The sequence below is a fragment of the Canis lupus genome, chromosome 25 (genome assembly GCF_011100685.1).
Source record: "Canis lupus familiaris isolate Mischka breed German Shepherd chromosome 25, alternate assembly UU_Cfam_GSD_1.0, whole genome shotgun sequence".
NCBI classification, from domain to species: domain Eukaryota; kingdom Metazoa; phylum Chordata; class Mammalia; order Carnivora; family Canidae; genus Canis; species Canis lupus.
Window position 1 is genome coordinate 30,362,893 of NC_049246.1, and position 22,019 is coordinate 30,384,911.

The 22,019-nt window shown below is 46.4% G+C and overlaps 1 protein-coding gene across 4 annotated transcripts in view; it reads right to left on the reverse strand.

Annotated features, from left to right (window-relative positions):
• Nucleotides 1–22,019, reverse strand: part of PTK2B (protein tyrosine kinase 2 beta) — a 126,737-nt gene that overhangs the window by 57,646 nt on the left and 47,072 nt on the right. For all 4 annotated transcript variants that reach the window (XM_038573754.1, XM_038573751.1, XM_038573753.1 and 1 more), the window contains exon 2: nt 3,891–4,131. In XM_038573754.1, coding sequence (XP_038429682.1) covers nt 3,891–4,094 — 204 coding nt within the window. In that variant the 5' untranslated portion in view covers nt 4,095–4,131. The remainder of the gene's footprint in view (nt 1–3,890; nt 4,132–22,019) is intronic.

The following is a 22,019-nucleotide window of genomic DNA, read 5'->3' on the forward strand; positions in this document are numbered from 1 at the left end:
AAAAGTTCTCTGAAAATTGGTTATATTTGCTATCTCCACTCTCCAGCCAACTTTACAATGGCTTCTGCCCCCCATCTTACCATTGAAATTGCCCAGCGAAAGATCATGTCACCGGTTTCTGAAGCCAATGAACCTATTTTTAGCCTTATCTCACTTGACCTTTTTGAGGATCTGACACTGCTAACCACTCTTTCCTCAAAGTTTCCTCTGCCTATATGTTGCCTGCCTGCTCTCTTGTTTGTTTTTTTTTTAATCTTTCCCTAGATAACTCTTTTTTTTTTCCTTCACCTGCCCCTTTTTCTCGACCAGCCTCTTAGAAGTCACTTTCCCACGATTTCCAAATTGCAACTCCTTTTCACTTGCTCTACTCACCCTTCTGTGGGTCATCCCATCCATTCACATGGTACCCATTCCATAATGACTCCCAAATCCTTCTCTCTGAATCCTCCCTCCCTCCTGAGCTCCAGGCTCATGTGCCTACACAGGGGTGTTTCATAAACACTTCAAACACAACCCATGTAAAGCTGAAATATCAGAACGCCCTTCCTGTCTCTGTTGGTATCTCAATGAATGGCCCCAAAACCCATTCAGTTACCCAAGCAAAAGTTTGAGTCATTCTTGTCTCCTTCCTTTCTCTCCCTCCCTACCTCCAGTTAATCATCAAATTCTCTTAACTCTGCCTCCTTAGATGCACTCAGATGTGTTGACTTGTCTTTGTTCCAATGCCACTCCCTTAGTTCAGGCCCTCACCATTTCCCGCCTGCACTATGGCCACAGCTCCCTAATCCATCTCCTGTCTCCAGGCTTTCCTCTCTTCTGCCCTTTCTGTTCTGCTGTCAGAGTTTAGGGAAAACAGATTCCTAAATGATTTTCCAGAGAACTGGTGGTCCACCCTTTAAAAGATGGCTTGCTTTCTTTCTTTCTTTCTTTCTTTCTTTCTTTCTTTCTTTCTTTCTTGACTTATTTATTTATTCATGAGAGACACACAAAGAGAGAGGCAGAGACACAGGCAGAGGGAGAAGCAGGCTCCATGCAGGGAGCCCGATGCAGGACTCGATCCCAGATCCCAGATCCCAGGATCACACCCTGAGCCAAAGGCAGACACTCAACCACTGAGCCATCCAGGCGTCCTTAAAAGATGGGTTTCTCAGGCAAATAAGAAATGGCTTAGTTCAGAAAACATCCCCTCTTTGGCTCTTTCTTAGTGATCCACCATGCATATCAGCATATTTAAGGTTCTGAGAAGTCCTGTCACAAAAGGTCTGTTTGGAATTGTTTAATGAAGGATTTCCCAAACTCCTTTAACCCTAAAACCCATTATCCTGGAGATACTTCTTACCATCTTGGAGGACACTATATACTATTTGAAAACATCAATCTCATCATCTTACTTCTCTGTTTGAAAATAGGACAGATAAGTAGATAAATACTAAAAGAAGACAAGTTGAACTTAATTCTATGAGCAAGGAAAAATTCTTAGAGATTCCTGAGGTGGGGGGATGACCCAATATTCACGCAATCAGTAGCTTTCAATGGTCTAGCTCCTACGATAAGCCAGATGTTTCTCATCTAAACCTTACAACACAGCCAAGCATGGGCATAATCCCCAAGTGAGGAGACCAAAGCCATGTTGGTTAAGTTTTGGTCCTACAGTCATATAATCAATAAGGGTGGAGCAGTATCTGGCTCAAGGTCTAGGTGGCTTGAAAGCCATGGCTGTTTGCCTGCATGACAGATGAGAAGTAGGAAAATCAAAGGTTCAGACATAAATTCCTAGAGGCTATCATTTCTTTCTTTGTACTTCTTCACCTTTGTTCTCACATGCAGATAATGCCTTGGGTACTAGCCACTCCTCTTAAGCTTGGGTCTCATTGCCCTTTCTGTAGGGCCCACCGTATTTTTTTTTTTCCGCTTATGCACTCAGCAAGTCATCAGCTCCAGAAAAACCATTCTCCTGCTTAAAAACTTTGTTTCTCCCAAGTGCCTGTTCATGTCCAAATTTCTCAGCCTAACATTCTAGGTCTGCTTTTATCCACCATTGACTATCCTTTCTGATCTTGACTTTGACACTTTTCTAAATATTACTCATTACCCCAACCAAACTATGCACTGTTTAGCAGCACCCCTGTGCTTTTGTTCCTGCTCCCTCCTCTTGGAAAGTACCTACCTTTTATGGTCCCTTTTCACTGTAATTCTGTAGAGCAAGTCCCAATCTGGGCCAACCAGATGCTCTCAAGCTTTTAGCATAAAAGGGCAGGGAAATGGCTCTAGACTTGGAAAGCAGGTTAACTTCTGAAAATTAAACTAGTAAAACCCACAATGGATGGCATTGGCTATCTGCGAAGATGATATACCCAAAGGAAGCTTCAAGAAGTAGACAGCTAAGAAGATATGAAAATATTTCCCTGGAAGGGAGGAAGAAGGTGCCCAGAGCTTACCCTCAGGACACAACTCTACCTACATGTCTGGAACCATAACGTGAGCAAATGAGACTCTAATAAAATCAATGATTGGAAAGAGAGGGAGTAACTAAACTGTGATCAATTGTGATAACTGGCCAAGGCAATGACTAATCACTTACATTCTGCTCTGGTGTATTGAAGCATGGCATGTGCTGTAATGGATGGAAGGCAACTATGGAGATAGTTGGACAGGTGGAAAGGCTGCTGCCCGCATTGCTAGGAGAGACACTCACTGAGTTTGAGGGATACTGGCTTTTGGGACAGGGGAAGGATCAGTGATGAAGAGATTGGAAACAGTTCATCCAGCTTTCCCAAACATTGATAGTTTTCCCAAAAGTCCTCTACTTCCTTTGTTCAAATGACAAATCCATCAAGCGACTTTTTGAAAACCAGTTTGGCTTTCTTTGACATCATCAGAAAGGGATACTCTGGGCTGTAGGAAAAGGATATCCTTGTTGTATCTATCTCATGGGGTTGTTGGGAGGATTCAATGAGGTAATGTGTGCTGAGGAGTAAATCTAAGCTGTATACAGTAATTGTTCAATAAATGCAAGTGTTAAAATCGATCAGTATAGGGGCAGAAGACATTGGTTAAGCATCTGCCTTTGGCTTGGGTCATGATCTCAGGGTCCTGGGATTGAGCTCCATGTTGGGCTCCCTGCTCAGTGGAGAGTCTGTTTCCTCCTTTGTCTCTGTCCCCCCACTAACCTGTGTGCGTGCATGTGCATACTTCCTCTCTCTCCCTCAAAGAAATAATTAAAAAAAAATCTATCAGTGTATTGTAATTCTGCTTTTAGTGACAAGTTCTTATACATTTGTTTGAGGTGAACTGGCTTCCTGGTTTCTAGGTGTTTTGATGATGGTGGGCACCCAAACCCACAAAACAGATTCCATGGCCCTGGATGAGAATGAGCCAAAAGAAAGTACTGCCTCATAAAGAGCCTGGCAACCATCCACCTGGTCTAGGGCATCTCTCATTCATTATCATCCTCCAACCTCCCTTCTCTAAGTGCTGAGCACATGTCTTACAACATTTTTGCTCTATTTTCAATGCAGTCACTTCTGTTTATCTTTAATTTCAATTCTATCAGAGTGTACACTCCTTGAGGGTGAAAACTCTTACATCCCTTGCAGAGCTTCAAATGTCATAAATCTCTAACGAGTTGAAACAAGTTGAAGACAAGGCAAATCACCTGGGGTTCAAAAGAAGGCTCTAAAATCTTCCCCCACCCTTCCCCTACCGTGAGGTTGGTTGTCAAGCCCTGGAGAGGAGACATGGTGCTGTAGGCTGAGAACGTCTCTCCAGGTGATGCCAGCCCAGGGAGCAGATAAGGGGATCCTGCTAGGCTGATGGGGGACTGCTCAGCTGCCCAGGAAGGAGAGGGTGACAGACAAATGGAGAGAGCAGGTCCTGCCTGCCACACTCACCTGGATCTCGGTGTGCACAGTGCATTTAACCAGCTTAAAGTTCTTCCCAGGGTTGAAGCTGTTGCTATAGAAGCAGACCTTGAGGATCCGCACGTCTTCCTTCTCCACATCTACTGGCACCACCACCATGGACTCTGGGGGGCCTTGGGGATGACGTAAGGTGCCCACCTTCACTCGGCTCAGGGGCTCGGACACCCCAGACATCCTCTCAGGCCGCAGCTAGGACCGGCACATCGCAGTCCTGTGGAGACAGCAGAGGGACAGCCCTGAAATGAGTCCGAGGAGGCCCACATGCCTCATGCCCCAGGGACAGCACCCACCAAGTGCCAGGACCTAGCAAACCACACATCCCCCCATTCTCAAAAACTCCCCTGAAAGGCATCCAGCTTTATGCACTTGGGGAAGCTGAAACACAAAGGAGCAGTTCGTATAAACATCCGGGTATGAACCCAGGCCCTCGAGCTCCCAGGCTGTGAGCTCTCTCTTCTAGAAGCCCCCCCGCTCTCCATCACATTTCTCCTCCCACACCAGGCTGCAAGGCAAGAGGCCCACACTTTTCAGAGGCAGCTGTGAGAGGAGGCGGCCGCAGCATGGTTCCAAGGCACAGCTGAGCAGAGAAAGCAAAGAGTTAGACACTAGAAAATAGCAGGAAAGAAACAGGGACAAGAGAGGAAGCAGAAGTAGAGAATGGATGGCTTGGAGGGAGCTGGAATGAGCAAGACAGGAAAGGGCCCATGTGGGGGGCTGGTCCATCAGCTGATGGTGTGGTCTGCCCCCACCGGCAGCTGCCAGCCCGAACCTTCTGGAGAGGCAGCCTCAGGCCCACGGGAACTCATCATACAACCCATTATCCAGCACACAGGAGAATTCAAGAGGACCAGCACTCCCACAGCCCAATTCAGGAGGTCTTTCTGCCAGGTGGGAGAGAGTTGGGCAGGGCCCCCCTAGAACACTCAGCCCAGTTTGGATGAGTTTGGATGGCACTCTACTAGACTATCAGAATCCCAAGAGTCTTCGGTTCTCCTGGAGTCCCCACAAAATGGGGACTCGACTTCTTAATCCAACACAACCCCATGGGGTTTACTCTGCACTGGTCTAAAGCGGGGTGCCCCAAGGAAACAATAGGAAGGTTTATCTGATGATGCGTGGTATCAACCTTGGGTCCACATTAGGATCCCCTGGGAAGCTTTTAAGAAAACCTAAATCCAGGTCCTGTGCCCAGAGATGGCCACTGAGTTGGCCTGTGGGGAGGCCTGGCAATGGTATTTTTAAGTTTTCAAAGATTTTTCTAACATTTAGCCACCTTTCCAGGCTAACCTTAGTTCTCATGCTGAATCCACTCCCTTCTAATAAGAGGCTGTGACTCTAGGGGCACAATATTAGACCAAGAGTTGAGGGCAAAAGGATGGAGCTAGCAAGGTGAAAACACAAATGTAGAAGCAAATATTTCAGAAGCAGAAGCAGAAGCAAAGTTATGTTCACTTGTCACACTGTGCTAGACACTAGAAGGGAAGATGGAGACAGTCATTTGCTTCAGGAAGTTGTTCCTTTTATTTATGTCTATTCTTTTAAGATTTTATTTATTTATTTGACAGAGAGAGAGAGAGAGAGAGGGAGTATAAGTAAGGGGAGCGGCAGAGGGAGAGGGAGAAACAGGCTCCCCACTGAGCAGGGAGCCCAATTGTGGGGCTTGATCCCAGGACCCTGGGATCATGACCCGAGCCAAAGGCAGACACTTAACCAACTGAGCCACCCAGGTGCCCTGAGTTGTTCCTTTTAAACAGCCAGTGGTATTATGAGGGCACGAATGAGATGTTGTGAGGACCAGGGAAGGAACAGGGCATGCCCCTTCCATCAGGGGCAGGTAGACAATGGGGACAGTACACCACTCCGAGTCCAGAATTTGGGACAAGACAGGTGGAGAAAAGAATAACCAGTCTACTTTATTTTGGAGGCCAATATATATGTTCTAGAAGTATCTGTGCCATGTTTTTCAATAAAATATCAACTGAACATGTCCTGTGTGCCAATACTCTGCTATGTGCTGAGCGTGTATCTCAGTTTCCCTATACCCTCGAGTCCAGAGGAAGTAGCTTGAGCAGCAATCCCAGGAATCCCACTGAGGGAGGGGGGGAAATGAGTGACAGGGAAGAGAAGATAGCCAGAGGAGGGTTATCAATAGAGTTATTACTTGGGCAGCTGTAGGGCCAACCTGCTGGGACCCAGGCAGTGCTGAGGAGCCATTCCACCCAGGACAGGGTGGGCAGGGGGGCTCGGGGGCATCTATACACCTCCTCTTACAGTCATCATTTGCAGCATTTCCAGCCAGTTTTATACAAAGGCCAATCAGACATGGGAGCCAGAGAAAGTCCTCAGGCACAAAGATGCAGATGCTGGTAGGTATTAGTAAGGAGGAGGATTAGTCAAGGCCCAAAGGGTATTAGATGGGAAAATGACAGATCTGCTCTAGGATGTAAAGATGAGGGAAGGGTGTCTTGCCCCTAAAAAGCATACACTCTGGTTGTAGAGAAAGGTGCACACACACACACACACACACACACACACACAGTTCCAGACATACATGTAATTGATCTCCGATTCAGGAACTGCTGTGTCTGTCTATTGAGCCAGGAGCCCCATGACCCCTGGGATCTCTTTGTATAAACTAGTTTTCAGGCAGGGACTTCATGATGCAGTTTTGTAAACCAGGTGTTGGGGCAGGAAGGAAATGGAGTGGAGCATGGCATCCACCCTCATGTGCCAGATGGAAGCCAAAGGGCCTATGTTCCAAAGGCCATTTGGAAACCAGGGACACAATCAATGCTGTCATGTTGACCAGTGGAGGCGTGGACTCAGTGCTGGGAAGAAGGGCTCTGTCCACATCTGCAGGTTACACAACATGGCTTCTGGGCATCCACAATGAAGGGGATGGGATGTCACTCAGGAGATGCCCCCAGCCCAGACAGTGTTCTCATCCAAAGGGTGCTAATGCCAGTGAGCACATGGCAGACACGCCAGGGACTCCCTGAAGCCCTGGAGAAGAGGTTGAAAGACAAGAGTTAAGTAGAAATAACATGTCAGTAAAAGTCAAAAGACCTGGTGCGGCCCATAAGCCCCCCATTTTTACATATTACGCGTGCCACTGGCTGAAGTTAAGAGTGATGCCATAAGCCCTTTCTGACAGGCAGAACAAAGAGCAGAGATAGAGCAGGTTAGTGAGAAATCTTTGCCAGGGACAGGCCAGGGCAAAGTCTGGCAGGTGGAAAGGGATCAGACCCCCACAGTGCTTTTAGCAGCTTTAGCCAGTGGTGCAATGAAACGTGGTGCTTTTCAATTCGAGCAGGCAAGAGGATGTGAGCATGTGATAAGGACATGGAGCAAGAGGAACTCTCATTTATTGTTGGTGCAAACTTTGGAAAACAGTTGGATGGTTTCTTACAAAACTAAACATATTCTTACCATACGATCCAGCAATAGTGCTCCTTAGTATTTACCCAAAGGAGTTGAAAACTTATGTCCACACAAAAACCTACACATGGATGTTTATAGCAGCTTTATTCATAATACCAAAACTTAGAAGCAACCAAGATGTCCTTCAGTAGGTGAATGGGTAAATAATCTGTGGTACATCCAGACGATGGAATATTATTCAGTGCTAAAAAGATATGCTCTATCAAGCCATGAAATGATAGGGAGGAAATCTAAACGTATCTAACTGAAAGAAGCCAATCTGAAAAGGCTACACACTTGATGATTCCAATTATATGACATTCTGAAAAAGACAAAACTACAGAAGCAGTAGAAATATCGTGGTTTCCAGGGGTTAGGGGGAAAGAAGAGATGAACAGACGGAGCATAGGGGATATGTAGGTCACTGCAAATACTCTCTGTGGGATGTTAAACTGATAGATAGATAGCATTATACTTTTATCCAAACTCATGGAGTGTGTAACACCAAGAGTGAACCTCACATAAACTATGGACTCTGCGTGATAGTGATATGAAATGTAGGTTCATCTGTTATAATAGATGTACTACATCTGCTACTACTACTACGTGTACTATGGTGGGAGATGTCCTCAGTGGGGGAGGCCGTGCATGATCGTGGACAAGGGTGTATGGGAAATCTCTGTACCTTCCCCTCAATTTTGCTGTGAACATAAAACTTGGCCAATAAATAAAGTCTGTTAAGAAAAAAAAATGTAATGATGAGAAGCCACAACGGGATCATTGATCCCTTCTTACCCAGACTGGGCAGTGTCCAGCCCATGTAGGAACTTTGCAAAATCATTTGGTTGCTCAGGATCTACTATTTTTTTTTTTTTAAGATTTATTAATTTACTTTAGAGAGAGAGAGAGAGACAGAAACAGAGCTTGCATGGGAGTTGGAGTGGCTGGAGGGGTAGGAGTCAAGGGAGAGAGAGAGAGAATCTTAAGCAGACTCCATGCTGAGTGCGGAGCCAAACACAGGACTTGATCTCATGACTCTAAGCTCACGACATGAACCAAAACCAAGAGTCAGATGCTTAACCAACTGTGCCACCTAGGTGTCCAGATGTCCTTCTACCTTCAGCCTGAGGTAAGTCCCACAGGTCTGTCTTTAACCCTTTGCAGTAGTAACCTCTGGCTATATATTCCAGAAGTGTAAGTGCTTTGTAGCACCACCCACCCTTGGAGATGGGCAGGGAAGAGGGTGTCCATTATACAGATGAGAAAATGTAACAAAGTTGAAGCCATCTGGTCAAGGATTCCTGCCTGTTGAGTAGCAAACTTGGATCCCAGAGCAGATTTGAATTCAAGTGCAAAGTTTTTCCCACTTTCCCATCTGCCTTTGAAGAAGGCACTATCTCTTGATACTACTGAGGTTGGCACAGACTCCATGCAAGGAGGAATGTGTCAACTTGGCACTGACTATCCCCAGCCTGTGAAGAATCCTGAGGTCCTCTGGCTTAAGGAGCATTACCTTCCCCAAGCTAGGACTCAGTCATGAGAGTTCCTGGGTACAGGACTCAATATGTTTGGTTAAAGGACCAGGGTCCAGAAAGGTGGTGCCACATCTCCACTGACACTGGCAACTTCCTCAAGGGCACCTCAAACTCCCACCTGTCAGCACTGATCTGCAATGGACTGCTAAAGGATCCTCCAAAACTCTCTGGGGCAGAGTAACTAAAAGGTGTGTGAGGAACGCCGCAGCCACTTGTCTTTGGGGAATTGGAGAACTTAGCCCTTGACCTGACGGACAGACTTCTCTCACTGTCACAGTGAGAGCTAGCTAGCTCATTTTCTGGCTAGCGCTAAAACCTTGGGCCAGCTACTTAACCTTTCTTGGCCTCATTTTCCTCACCTATAAAATGGGGCAATGCTACCTGCCCTATTTTCCTTATAGAAGGTTTGTGAGGACGAAGTGCAAAAACATAAGCGAAAATACATTATAAGCAATAAGGCTGAGCACAAACAGAAGGCTTTATCATCATTGTTATCACTTGCCTATTTTCCAAAATCTTGTCTGACTATCTATATTCCCCATATCTTGTTCCCCCTGCCAATGGCTCCCCAGGGACAAAAAAAAAAAAAAAAAAATAAATAAATAAATAAATAAATAAATAAATAAATAAATAAATTAAATTAAAAATAAAATAAATAAAAGAAAAAAGAAAAAAAGAAAGGTCAGATTTGCAGCAGTTGTCGATTTCTGTGGTGTAAATACTTCCATTATGGCTAATTTCAAGCCACCAGCACATGTTACTGAACACAGAGTTGAGAAGATATGAGAACAATCTGATGACTCTAGCTCCTGTTTCTGACAACAGAACTTGTCTTCTATATCTCCAGATTTTGCCTAATTACTTGAGTTTCTCATCACTTGCTTGTCTCTATTATTTTGATGATCCCTAAATCCTCTGACTCTTAATTTGTGAACCAAAGTGCTGCTCCTTTATCCAGTCCAGATGTGGATGCACAACCTGGCAGTCCCTCCCAGCATCCCAGCCTGCCCCAGGCCCCGTGAGCAGTGTCAGAGGAGAGAAAGTCCCATTGCACCAGCGGAAACCCTGGCTCTGAGCCATCGTGGGCTCCAGCTCCCCTTCAACTCGGATCTGTCCAAGTCCTAGTCAAAGAACAACAAACATAAGGAAATAGGCTTAAATTAAAACAGGAAAAGTTTTGATTGGCTGTAAGAATGTCTCAGCCAAAATCTGGAAAGGGTAGCCAGGAAGGCTGTATAATCTCTGAGTCCCAAAAGTCTTCAGGAAGAAAATAAATGACACTCTTCCTGAATGGCAAGACATTCACCTGCTGAAAGGAAGGGGTCCTGAAGCAGGATTAAGCCCCTTTAGATCCTCTGGGGTTACCACTGGGCCCAGGACTGTGTTCTCAGCAGGAGAAGATGACAAGGTCAGAGGCATCAATATCACAGAAAAATAAACCTTAACACTTCAAGCCATTGTAGGGTAATGTTGTGTCTTTATTGAACACATATTGTGTGTCAGGTACTGTGTAAGTAATCTCTAATTCTCCAGAAAATTCTGCAGGATAGGTTATGTTAGCCTTATACCCCCAAAAAGGGAATCTCAGAACTAGTTGAGATTGTGTGACTGTGTCTAGACTGTGTCCAGATCACACAGCTGGTAAGTGGCAGAGACATAAGGCTAGCATGTTGCCTCACCCTGAAGTCCATTGTGAGTAATACCCCAGATTGCATGGCGAGGAAACCCCAAGGACATGAGTTTTATTTTTATTTTTTATTTTTTTTTTAGGACATGAGTTTTAATCTCAGGGTCAGGTGAATCAGATATGTGTGCCTTCTCCCTGACATCATCCCACATTCCTGACTAATGGTCCCCTCTTCATGCTCCCTCAGATCATGGGCAGAACTTCTAATCCTCAAGATAGTGAATTTGACTTTCAGGACTCCCAGCATCCATTCTCACATCTGATTCTCTGAGAGGCCAAGTTTCCATATTAAATGCCAAAGACTAGAGGGTTGGTGTCATGTCCTGCCATCATGCTTAGGGGGTACCAGCTTTGCCAGCAACTGGCTCTGAGGTCTCAAGACAACAGGTCGGATGGGTCAGAGTTCCCAAACAGCAGTCAGTAGGTGGATGAGGGCCTCTGATGTTTTCCAGTGACCGTGGAGAAATGGGAAAAATAAGGACAATATAGAGAATTTATCATAAAGCTCCATGTATTCTTTTTGAAGGGCAGGCTTTTTTTTTCTAACATTACGTCTTTCTACCCTTGTTGGTTTTCCAATGCTCATTTGTTTATCAAGTGACAATGACAGTCTTTGGCAAATGACACTGAAGCTTGACCTCTCAGAGAATCAGATGTGAACACAGATGCTGGAAACCTGAGCATAAAATGCACTGTCTCAAGGACTGCAAGTTCTGCCCAGGATCTGAGGGAACATGGGATGGGACCATTAGTCAGAGAGGTGGCCTACTGTCAGAGAGAAGGTGCGCTCATCTGCTCACCTGACTCATCAAACCTGGGTTTAAAACTTGTGTCCTGGGGCACCTGGGTGGCTCAGTGGTTGAGCATCTTCCTTTGGCTCAGGATGTGATCCCGGGGTTGTGGGATCGAGTCCCCCATCGGGCTCCCAGTAGGGAGCCTGCTTCTCCCTCTGCCTATGTCTCTACCTCTTTCTGTGTGTCTCTCATGACTAAATAAATAAAATCTTAAAAACAAACAAACAAAAAACTCATGTCCTCGGGCTGCCATGCCATTTTGCACTTCAGTCAGGCAATACAGTGGTCTTAAAGCCTCTGCCACTGCCTGTTTGAGTGATTCAGACAAAGTCACCTTGCTAAGCTTCAGTTTCCTCTCTTGGGGGTTCAGGTTAACATTACCTATCCTGCAGAATTTTCTGGAGCATCAGAGATTACTTCTGCAAACTCCCTGGCATGTGTATTTTCTTTTTTAAATGCCTGTGACTTGACCGAAGAAAGAATCAGAAACTCAATACCAGTCCCTACTTGCCAAACATGAGACTGGCCCAGTGAATCCGGGATCAGCTCCTTCCATCTCAACTGCTCTGATGCTGCCTTTGCACCAACACCCAACTTCCTCCATCCACCTGCCCACCTGGAAAGCTCACCCCTACCTCCCACTCTCTGTACACATATAGGGCCATCCTCTGTCCTGAGAACACCTCAGAAGCATGAAGGGAAGCCTCAGGAGAGACTGTCACAATACAAGCCCTTGGGATCTAACAGAAGCCAGAATGTCACGAGACACACTTTATTTCCACTCTGTCTCTGAGTCACTTCCTCTCGCTGTTTCTACATCAACGAAATGGGGAACACATGCCTTTCCTCTGCAAAGGCCTGCTGAGAGCAGCCACTTAACTAATTGGCAGTGACCTTGCTGTCTCAGGGAGCCAGGCCTGCGTTTCTGGGCAAGCTGGCCCCTGCTGGAGACACGCAATGCAAACCCTCCCTCCTTCCCGCCCACCCACCCCCTGAGCCCAAGCCCTTTCAGCCCCCAGTTCCCAGGAGGCCAGCGTGGTGCCTGCTCCAGGTCTGCACAATCCATCACTTGGTTAATCCCTTCCCTTCGTTCCAAGCATCCCTCCCCATTAACTCTGGAAGGAAGGAACCAGAAAGGTTGTGATTATCCTCAGCTATAATTCAATGCAATTCAAAAAGCATTTATTGAGACTCGACCACGTTTTCAGCTTGCCACCCCCACACACATCACCCACTCAGGATCATTCTGTAGCCAGCACCTACCAACCCGGAGGCCAGCTGATGTGGGACTGGCTGTCAGAGGGGCAGACAGAGAGCAGCAGAGATGCATTACCCTGCCCTTTGTTTTCCTATTCTTCTTGCTAGTTCAAGGACTTGGATTCCTCGAGCTAGGCAGATTTTTCTTTACTTTCTAAGATTTTATTTATTTATTCATGAGAGACACAGAGAGAGGCAGAGACATAGGCAGAGGGAGAAGCAGGCTCCCTGCAGGGAGCCCAATGTGGGACTTGATCCCAGGACCCCTGGATCATGCCCTGAGCCGAAGGCAAACGCTCAACCACTGAGATACCCAGATGTTCCTAGGCGGGTTCTTCTTACCTCCTGTGTGACCTCTCAGCTCCACTGCTCCCCCAAACCTTGATAAAATCACCTGCACCTTGCTCCTTATTTGCCAATTCATGAGTGATCTTGGCTGGCCTGCTTTTGTCTCTCCTCCTCCCTTCCCCCTTCCTCCCTCCCTTCTCCTATTCTTCCCTTTTCCTCCCCACCTTTCTGCCTTCCTATGTTTTAGGAGGCTTGCCAGACTCCAGAGATATGCAGATAAACAGAAGCAAGAAGAGGGTCCCTGTCCCGCAGAGGCTCATAATCCAATAAAGAGAAAAAAGATGAACAGAAAATAGCCACAGCATATGAGGTCTAATAGGGGTCCACACTTGGCGCTTGAGGAGCACGGAGGAGCATTTGCTTATGATCCCTGGGATCTCAGGAAAATGTGACAGAGCAAGATCAGAAATCACGTGACGTGACATAAGGCTGGCAAGGAGGGTGCTGACAGGTGTTGGGAAATGAGTCAAGATGGTGGAGAAGCAGATTGTCATTTAAAAGGTATAATCCTGGCAACAGGATGAAGCACAGGTGTGCGCTGGGAGGCAGCGGGCAGTTCTGGTGATGAAGCCCTGGTCCCTGGTACACAGCTGGTAAGGCAGGGGAAAGGCGAACCTGATTTGTAGCCTTTGCCAACTTCACTGGTGTAAATGCTTCCATGGCTGACTTCAAGCTGCCAGTGGGACTTTGCCCAAAGTAGATTTGGGGAAAAATAGGTGCTGTCAGCTTGTGAGAGCTGGTTCTGGCATCTGCCTGAACAGGTGGTTGGGCAGGGGCGGTGGGGCTCATTTCAGAGTCATATCTCGGAGGACTTGCCTCCAGCCTGCCTCCAACCTGACCCTTGACCCTCCACATCCGGTCCTGCAATCTCCCCACCTGGCACTTAAATTTTATTTTTTTATTTATTCGAGAGAGAGAGAGAGAGAGAGAGAGAGAGAGAGCCCACCTGGCACTTCAAGACAGCAATGTACATGTGCGCAGAAGCATGAGGTTTTAAGATGTGCTTCTCCCTCCAAGGAGCCTCTGTTACTCTCCCCTCTCCTAAAGGTTGTAATTTTCAAAACCACATTCTTGTCATCTCTAACCCCAAACTAAATTCTTTTCCAGCTTCTCCACTTTAAGTCATGATCTCAACTTTTTCCTTTTCTCCCAGCCTTTGACGCCAGCTAATCTCGTTTCCCCATCTGTGTGCATGACAGAGTTAGCTGTTGAGCAGTGAAATTTGGTACCGTGACGAATCAGGGCTTCAGTTGGGTATTTTATTAAGTTCTTCCCCATTTTCTTGAGAGGTTAATGAGGAGAGCAGATGACAAGCAGGTGAATTCACAAGCAGTCAGGTGGTTTCTCCATCGACTGCTGATGGAGCATCTATATTCACTTGGGGACTGATTGCTATTTTAATTGGTCCTTGTTCACACCTTTTAATTTGGCATTAAAGAGCTTATGGTAATCAGACAAGAAGCTCTGGGTTAAGCACAGGATTGGGAGAGACTGGGATCCCTGGGTGGCGCAGTGGTTTAGCGCCTGCCTTTGACCCAGGGCGCGATCCTGGAGACCCGGGATCGAATCCCACGTCAGGCTCCCGGTGCATGGAGCCTGCTTCTCTCTCTGCCTGTGTCTCTGCCTCTCTCTCTCTGTGTCTATCATGAATAAATAAATAAAATCTTAAAAAAAAAAAAAAAGGATTGGGAGAGACTGTGACTTTAATCACAGGCCACGGAGGACCCCTGAAATCTGCACAGGTTGGTAAGACATGCCATGGGTAACAAAACACAACTGGTTAAATGAGATAAATGTGAAGTTCCTCACATAGATTAAAAAAATAAAAAATCTTCCCCAATCTGGGATGAGGAAGATGTGGTTTAGCAACAGTATGCGTTAAACAAAAATGGTGGGTTAGGCCATCTGTGAACTCATTGCTAGTCACTATGAAACGGCTGCAAAAAAGATCAGTGCAGTTTTGGGGTTACTAGAAAATCCCAAAAGGACAGTGGATTTCTCTGGGGCTCTGCACACATCAACAACACTACTGGCCCAGGGATCCCGAGGTTTGAGAGGCCACATTCTAGGGGGAGGACATTCAGAGCCCTGGGAGCCTGAGGACTCTGTCATGTGACACAGAAGAGAAGGGAGAGTGGAGTCCTGTGGAGTGAGGACAGGATGCTGGTTCCAAATGGTTGCTGGGCTGCCATGCAAAAGATGGACCCAACTCTTTCATCCAAGTCAAGGATTTTAAAAAGTGCAACAGGGGCTCCTGGGTGGCTTAGTGGTTGAGTCACAACCACTCACTCAACTTCCGCTCAGGTTGTGATCCCAGGGTCCTGGGAATCGAGTCCCACATTGGACTCCCCACAGGGAGCCTGCCTTTCCCTCTGTCTATGTCTCTGCCCTCTCTGTGTGTCTCTTATGAATAAATAAAATCTTTAAAAAGTGCAACAGACAGACGGGAAGGAAGAGGATGTGTCGATCCTCTTTACATGTGTCGATCATATACTTTCCAGAGTATTGCACTTTTGCTATCTTTCTGGTATCTCCCAAAGCAGAAGTCACTCCCATTTGGAGGATGAGAAAAAGCAACTGAGCAGCTTGTCTAGGCTCACCTTTCTTAAGTGGCAGAGGCAGGATCAGAACTCAGATTTCCCATTTTAACCCAACAAATGCAAGTTTGTGCCTACAGTTCAAATTCCATCAGTGAACCCACCCCTCTGGGCTTTGTCTGCACACATCCAGGTTATTTCTGTGCCGGACAGGATAGCTCAGATGAACACTGCTTTTCTGTGTGTCCCTACTATTCTGCTCAAACAAAAACTTATATGTTAGCTCATCAGTTCCTAGCCATGCGACCTTTGATATATTAATATGTGTAATAATGTTGGCGATGTCAACTTTTATTTTTAAGTTATCTCTTAGGACACATTTAATAAACAGGTTAAAAATTGATAATAGTAATTGACAGTAAAAAAAAAAAAATTGAGCACTTTTTTTTTTCAGCCAGAAAGGACAAACCCAGTACTAACAATTGTCTCCCTCATCTATTACCTTGAAAACAGCCAAAGCATCCTTTTGAAAAAGCTTCTCCACCTGCCAACCCCAATCTGCTCCTCTTCACAAATCCAGTACACATATTTGCTTTATGTAAACAGATAGCAAAACCGTTAAACACGACGATGGCCCCCGTCTGTACATTGCAGCAGTCAGCTATCGTTTTAATGTGGATTGGATAAAACAGCAATTTAGGTGCCCTGTCAAGCAAACAGGATGCCACTTGTGTGTGAAAAGACTTGAGGAAATTAAAAATAGATGGAAAAAATCCTCAGGAGTTAAAAATGCTAATGAGAACTCTGAGGTACCACTACAAATCTACTAAATAAGCCAAGATACCAAGAGAAAAATAATAAAATCCTATGTTTATGGCCTTGAAATGAAATGGGTACAATTACCTGTTGATTCAAAACTGGGTTTCTGGAGGCAAGCTGGTTAATTATAAAGCAAGTCACATGTATAGACCTGGTCTCCCAACTTTGGGAAATGCAACCCATATATCTAAAGGGGGAAAGCATGGGTCATTTGCACAAAGATGTTCATATCTGTACTATTTATAGCAGTAAGATAGTAAAATCAGAACAAAATCCTCAGGGCACTGCTTGGGGTACAGGGTATTCTAGGCACTATCGATAATGATAAACTCTATGATTAAAATATAAGCAGTAGAAATACATGAAAATATTTGTATAAAAATATGCAGTGACAGGGAATGAAACTTATATACTGGTCATAATGACAGAAAAATGCATCTACATTTAAAGATTTTATTTATTTATTTGACAGAGAGAGAGAGAGAGAGAGAGAGAGCACAGCCGGGGTAGCAGCAGGCAGAGGGAGAGGGAGAAGCAGGCACTCCAAAGAGCAGGGAGCTGGGTGCCATGTGCGGCTTGATCCCAGGACCCTGGGATCATGACCTGAGCCAAAGGCAGACGCTTAACCAACTGGGCCACCCAGGTGCCCCAAAGTACATTTATATTTAGAAGGACAAAGAGATAAAAGATCTTCAGCTCTTTTTCTGTTAAATAGGTTAAATATATTAAAAACTGGAAGCCAGTCCTCTCTCCATTGTCCACTCCGACTTCCCTGTGTGACACAGTCCTCCTTTCTGCGCTCTGCATGTAGCCCAGAGAGTGGCCAATCCTCTGGCCCCAAAGCTAGACAAGAGAGCAAACAGGCCCTGGAAATCCAGACTCCTGGGTCCTTTCTACAGTCAGGATTGGGGTGAATCGTGTAGAGTGAAATGTCAATATAATCTGCCAAGAGAACCCCAGTTTTACAGAGAGTTTTCTCTAGCTGCAGACAATCCTTTAAGAGAGTAGTCTTGCTGGAAGCCTTGCCCCGCTGCGCCCTGAGACCCTGAGCGTGTGTCCTCTTCCTTCCTCCAGCTCTGCACTCTCACCAAGAGGCTCCCTTCAGAGAACTCACAGCACTTCCTAGACTGACCCTGGGCCAACACCTCACATGCATAACAAGCATCCTAACACACACCTGAAAGGTAGGTATGGTTATCATTCATCCCAGGGATGAGGGAGGTGAGGCTGAATGGAGTGACTTCCTGAAGTCCACACAGCAGAGAGCAGAGCTGTGGCTCAGATGGAGTCCCAAGGGGCACTGGGTGCAGGCTCTTTGCCCCCACACCCTGCTGCAGGGTCCCAGGCTGCCCATGAAGGAGGCCCGCTTAGCCCACAGACACCCCCAGGGTACTGTCCTTAGGGGCTCTAGATTTTTTTTTAAGATTTTATTTATTTATTCATGAGAGACATAGAGAGGCAGAGACATAGGCAGAGGGAGAAGCAGGCTCCTTGCGAGGAGTCAATGAGGGACTCGATCCCAGGACCCCAGGATCATGACCTGAGCCAAAAGTAGACACTCAACCACTGAGCCACCCAGGCGTCCCCTGAGGCTCTAGATTCTAATTGTGTAAAGGATGGACTGTTGGACCTGAGACATGGTCTCAAACAGCGCCTGGTCCCATGGCTTCCTCACTCTGGCTGTGCGCACATGGATCAGTATATATATTGACAAAGACTCTCTCCTTGACCAAATTTCAGGAAGGCTCCTTTGAGTCCTCGGCTCGACTAGGCCTAAGCTTCGGCTTCCATGTCTATCCTCATGGAGCCCATCTTTAGCAAGAATCCTGCTAGGTGGGCCTCGCCAGAACTCCCCACCTTCTACAGTGGATCATTTTAATATCTGATCAAATTTCTTAACCCTTCCATCCCCATCCCCCTGGTAATACCTGATTACCCTGGCCTGCCTTCAGCAGCAATTTTATTAGGTCCATTTAGAGAAGAATTAACCTACACTCATTGCAATTTTCCATCCACTGATCCCCTACCCTGCTCCTTGGCTATAAATCCCTACTTCTCCTTGTTTTCTATTTCTTTCCCCTACTGCAAAACCCCATTGTTGTAGTCCTCTTAAAGTCTGTCTTACCACTTTAGCAAGTATCTGAATAATTGTTCTGTAACCATGGAGACATAAATAGATGGATATATTACAAGGCTCGGTCCCACCCAAGTAAGTGGAGACCTCTGGGGCTGGGTCCAGCCACCTGTGGACAGCAGGGGTGAGGAGGGCAGGTGGAGAAAGCTGGTTTGGCCCTTGTCTCACTGGAGAGAATGGAGTCTCAAAAAGGCTGACATGGGAGGACTCTCAGCTGGGGCCAAGGTCTCTTGATTTCCTGGCTGTGGGCCTCTCACTACCAGGACAGGTCACACAGAGTTACGATCAGTTCTCCCTCTTTCTCTTTTTTAAAGATTTTATTTATTTATTCATGAGAGACACAGAGAGACAGGCAGAGACACAGGCAGAGGGAGAAGCAGACTCCTTATGGGGAGCCCAATGGGAGACTCGATCCCAGGACAGTGGATCTCGCCTTGAGATGAAAGCAGATGCTCAACCACTGAGCCATCCAGGCGTCCCACGATCAGTTCTCAAAACAGGACTGTCCTGGGTGTTTCTGAGGCTCCCATTTCAGACAGAGCACAGTAGTGGTTTCTGTTTCATTCTCTTGTTGTTACCCAAGTCCATTATTGGGAAATGGACAGAAAGGGAAAAAAAACAGGTGGTTTCAGTTATTCAGAGCTCAAAAAATTGCGGGGGGACCTCTGGTATTTTAGAGCTCTAGCCATGGTTGAGAATGCTGAGCATAGTGGCAGGAAACCCCTAGCCTAGAGCCCCTTCTGCTACCTTCCCAGCCAGTACTCCAACTGGAGGAGGATCTTTCTCTTCCCCAGCTAGAAAAAAAAAACAAAATAAAACATGAAGGGAAAACCCAAGCCCAAATTTTCTGAGCCTGAAGGAAGGCAAAATTATCGTGACCCTTTTTTAAGATTTATTTGTTTATTCATGAGAGACACAGGGAGAGAGGCAGAGACACAGGCAGAGGGAGAAGCAGGCTCCCTGTGGGAAGCCCAGTGAGGGACTCAATCCCAGGATCTCATCATGCCCTGAGTTAAAGGCAGATACTCAAGCACTGAGTCACGCAGGCATCCTTACTGTGATCCTTTTAAAAGAGCTATGGAGGGAAAGGTTTCATGCACCTGAAGTCAAGCTTAGAAACTCAGCCAGGTGGCCAGGCTGGGGGGGTGGGTGGGGAGAGCTGACCTGTAGGCTCCACTGAGGGGCATTGTTTGAGTAGGAGGCCCTGAGAATGGGGGTTTATGAGCTCAGCAATGTGCCATCAAAAAAAAAAAAAAAAAAAGGAATAGAAAAAGAAAAAAGCAATGCAGGGCATTTCCCCATAGCTCTGCTGCCTTGTCACTGAGGCACAGAGCTGTCCTCATAAATTGATTCTTGTCTGCCCTGAAAGGTAATTGATAAGGAGACCACTCAGGCATAGGCAACCCAAGTAGTCTAATAACTCTGAAGAGTATACGCATGCACACCTGCTACACAGATACGCTGCCGTGGCTGAAACTGGGTTGTATGCAGAAAGAGAGACATAGAGAAAATAAATGAGCTGTACTAGAAAGGTAATTAAGTTTTCCTTTTAAACTGATTTGGCCTCAATGATGCATAGTTCTCAAAAGTCACTTTGGCTACCTGAACAGATCTATTTGAGCCACACCTGAAAAGAATGAGGTGCCCGCCACCTACTTCGGGCCAAGGGCGTTCCCTGGCAGCCTGGTGGGGAGCGGGGAGCCTCGATCTGGGGTTCTGGGCCTGTAGGAGTCATGAATCTGGCTGGCGGCCATGTTGGGGATGAGTCTGTGTTTGATCTAACAGTCTTCAGCCCTTTCTGCCTTGAATCTTATTTCATTGAGGTTTCCGAAGCATACAGGAAGTCAGAAAAAAGAACAGCAACCCATTTCTCCACAGCTTTACCACAGGCTTGAGGCAGGAGGGAGAGAGCGCAGCAGAACCCAGAAAGTGCTCAGTGTCAGAGGACAGGGAGGGGGTGAGGGGTTGAGGGGAGGGGGAGGGAGCGCTGGGGCCCTTCCCTTCCCACAGGGTTGAGGCGGGAGGGCCCTGTGTCCACAGCTGGGTCTCATTCCTTATGTGCACACACACAAAGACGATAATATTTAACCCTTTTGAATCACACTCAACTTCAATGCCAGAATGATCCTTTAATAACTTGACCAAGTCCCCTCACCTGTGGGGACCTCAGGTTTCTCATCAGAGAAAGTGAAGAGATGAGGGGATAGGAATGTGTTTCCAACACAGTCTTGAGCATGAATATTTCAAACTGCTAAACGTGATAGCCTCCTTCCTGAGGTGGTTTAACTCTGCATTGTCTGGCAGAAAATGCTTCAATGTTTGCAGAACCCCCAAAACACTTTTCAGGAGGCCCTGAATAGCAAGGTAAAGCTGGCAGGACCAGAGTAGCTGCTTCCCAAAGTACCTGCTTGGATCTGAAATTCTGGGGTCTAAAATCATTGGCCACACAAAGCCCCTGGGTTGTTGGAGGAGAAATTAGAAGCTCAGGAAAAAAAAAAAAAAAGGAGATATTATCAGAGATATTATCAAAGATAATATTATCAGAGATATTATCAGAGAAACAAGGCAACAGAAATGACAAGCTCATCACTGGTGAAAGTCAAAGGCTGAAGGGGCTTATAAACGATCTGGGGTTTTTTGTGTTTTTTTTTTTATTTTTTTTTTTATGTCTTTTGTTTTATAGATGAGGCCAGAAATGTTTAGTGACTTCCCCAAAGACACAGAGCTGAACTCTTGATTGTGGGGAACAGGGCAGGGGCCCCCTGAAGGGTACAAACACAGGGCTGAAGTCTTTGTTGGTAGCACTGTTACCCAGAGTAAATCCCCTGGCAGGTGCCAAGAGTCCAAGTGGTCCCTTGCAGACTGACCAAGCAGAGGACACCAGTCAGGTACAGAAGGTACACAGAGGAGGAGGCCTCCGTTCTCTAGAACCTTCCACACCCACACTTAATACCTCTCTGATCTTTACCTCACCCTGTCCACCATGGACTGCCGTCTTGGGAGAGGCTTCTTCCAACCTGAGCCTAACGCTTGCCTGCCCAGAATGTAGACAGGGCGTCCACTTTCAATGGGGGCCTCAAGTAGACAATCTTCCCTCACATGCAGTAGCAAGTGGCAGTTCACAAAGCACTTACCCTGTCTCCTCCCTCTTCTCTCTGGAGGTGGTACTGCCCCTTCATAGGGCAGGGGACGCTGGCTCAGAAAAGGTGAAGGTTCACAGTCAACAGGATACAGAAGAAGGATTGGAACTGAGGCCTCTCAACTGGCAGCCAAAGGAGACTTCTAGAAGGGGCAAGTTTGTGCCACACTAGGAGTAGAAGAAGCACATCTTCCAGGGCTATCCTGCCCAATCCACACATCTGGGATAAATCCCATAACCAACCTAACCTCAGAGAGCTCACTCACAAAAGTTGGATGTGTTAATACTATCCTCCCTAGAACTGCTATGAAGATTAACAAAAATAACGTACATGACAACACCTGGCAAACTTTGAAACCCTAGCGTCAAGTGTTGGTCATGGTCACAAATTGTCTGTGCTCCTCTGGTTGCTTCGAGCGTCTACACAAA